Raw genomic sequence first — 1,849 nt, 5'->3', positions numbered from 1 at the left:
CTTTTAAAAATTTTATTATAATTGTAAAAATACAAAGAAACAGCAGCAAAAATTATTTAAGAAAAAAGCAAATAAAAACTGCTAATAAAAAAACTAAGGAAAATGCTAATAGAAATAATGTGGGACAAATTTACAACACTCTTTAAAGCGTGTAGCAAAATATCATCTCTAAACTAACTATGTAGCAATGTTAATGGAGAGAGGGAGAGGAGATTAAAAGGAAGAATAAGGACAGGAACACAGAGATTTTAGAGAGAAAGAGCAAGATGTGTATTGTGGGATGTAGCACTATACCATTATGGTAGGGAGGATTGGTACACTTGTAAATGATGGTACACTATGGAATGATTCTCTCATACTGGCAGTAGTAGGAAGTGTATGCAATTGTGAGAATTGCATTAACAATCCTAGTAGAAGTTCAGCTTTTTGCCTTGTACTTAATTGTTCGACCTTTTCAACTGAGACTGAAGGATATGTTACCCCACTATTATTTTCCAATATTTGAGCAATTTCATTTAATCCTTTGTCTCTTGCGATGTCCAATGGTGTCTTCTCATCTTTACTAATAGCATTGACATTAGCACCTCTGTCTAATAAATGTTGAACAATAGAAATAGACTTACTACCTGATATTGCATACATCAGAGGAGAATGCTTTAAATAATTATCTTGTTGGTTAGCATCAGCTCCATATACCAGTAGTAATGCTCGTACTACTCCATCACTGCCACAGGAAGCAGCTATCATAAGAGGAGTGAGACCAGTGGATTCGATTAATGGTGTACACAAGTCACTTGTTGTTTGATTGTTCAAAAATTCCACATCATCAGACATACAAGTAGTCAGTAAGTTACTTTGATGTTTTGTGAGGTTTATTTTGTCTGCTAGAAACTCAATCGTGTCCTTATGTCCACCATAACAAGCTGCAGTCAATGCCTTCTCTATTTCGTCTTGATTAGAATTATAATTGTTAAAAAGTACATTAATTGCTTTAGCGTATCCACCATATGCAGCATAACAGAGGGCAGTAGATCCATGATTATCAGTAACTGATGCATCAGCATTGTATGTCATTAGTAGATGTTCAACTGCTTCACTCTGTCCATTAGAACTAGCATGCATCAGTGCAGTCCTACCTTTACTGTCAGTGATATTAGGATCTGCTCCATTCTCTAGTAGTGTTAGTACAATATCCTTGTGACCACATTCACATGCTAACATTAAGAAAGTTTCTCCAGTTTCTTGTTGATGGTTTGGGTCATTAATCTTTTTCAATAGTAACTTAACTACTTCTAAATGCCCTTCAATGCATGCAACAACTAATGATGGGCAAGAGATTTTTAACATTTCTTTTGGTAGAGGTGCTTGTTCCATAATAATTGAAAGTATTGCTAGAAAGAATTTGCTTGATGATAAAGGTGCCTTAGGATTGTAACCAGCTTTAAGTAACAAATCAACTGCTTGTACATTACCAATGGTAGATGCTAATATCAAACTGGCAGGATCATCCTCAGGTTGTGGTGTAGCCTCTAGTAGTAGACGAAGTATTTCAATTGTATCATCTACAGTGGTTTTTGAAATTAATGCCTTTACTCCTTTAACAAATTGATCAGTTGTAGTTTTAAATTTACTTGCCAAAAAATTTGTTAATGTAGGCTGTGAATCCTTAAAGTAGATAAATTGGCTTTCCTGCATTAATTTGCTTACACACAAATGAACTATTGACATTTCAACTTCAAGTGATGCTCCGGCCTCATTTAACTCAATCCTGATACTATCAGTAGTAGCAGCACCAAATTTCAGCAATTCTTGTACAATTGTTTTTTGACCTAAGCACACTGCATATGCT

At 34.9% G+C, this 1,849-nt stretch overlaps 1 protein-coding gene across 1 annotated transcript; it reads right to left on the bottom strand.

The window, feature by feature from the left end:
- Window positions 1–288: 288 nt before the first annotated feature.
- LOC105315473 (ankyrin repeat domain-containing protein 50-like) lies at window positions 289–1,728 on the bottom strand. The gene has a single exon (XM_011410142.1). It carries the CDS (start codon window positions 1,726–1,728, stop codon window positions 289–291), a length of 1,440 nt encoding a protein of 479 aa, XP_011408444.1.
- Between the last annotated feature and the right edge of the window lie 121 nt (window positions 1,729–1,849).

This window comes from Amphimedon queenslandica, unplaced genomic scaffold (genome assembly GCF_000090795.2).
Source record: "Amphimedon queenslandica unplaced genomic scaffold, v1.1 AMPQUscaffold_10062, whole genome shotgun sequence".
Taxonomy (NCBI): domain Eukaryota; kingdom Metazoa; phylum Porifera; class Demospongiae; order Haplosclerida; family Niphatidae; genus Amphimedon; species Amphimedon queenslandica.
This window is presented reverse-complemented; position numbering and strand designations above follow the sequence as displayed.

What these genes read in the sequence shown, in the direction of transcription:
- LOC105315473 (XM_011410142.1), bottom strand. Translation starts at nt 1,728, where the DNA reads ATGTCAATAGTTCATTTGTGTGTAAGCAAATTAATGCAGGAAAGCCAA.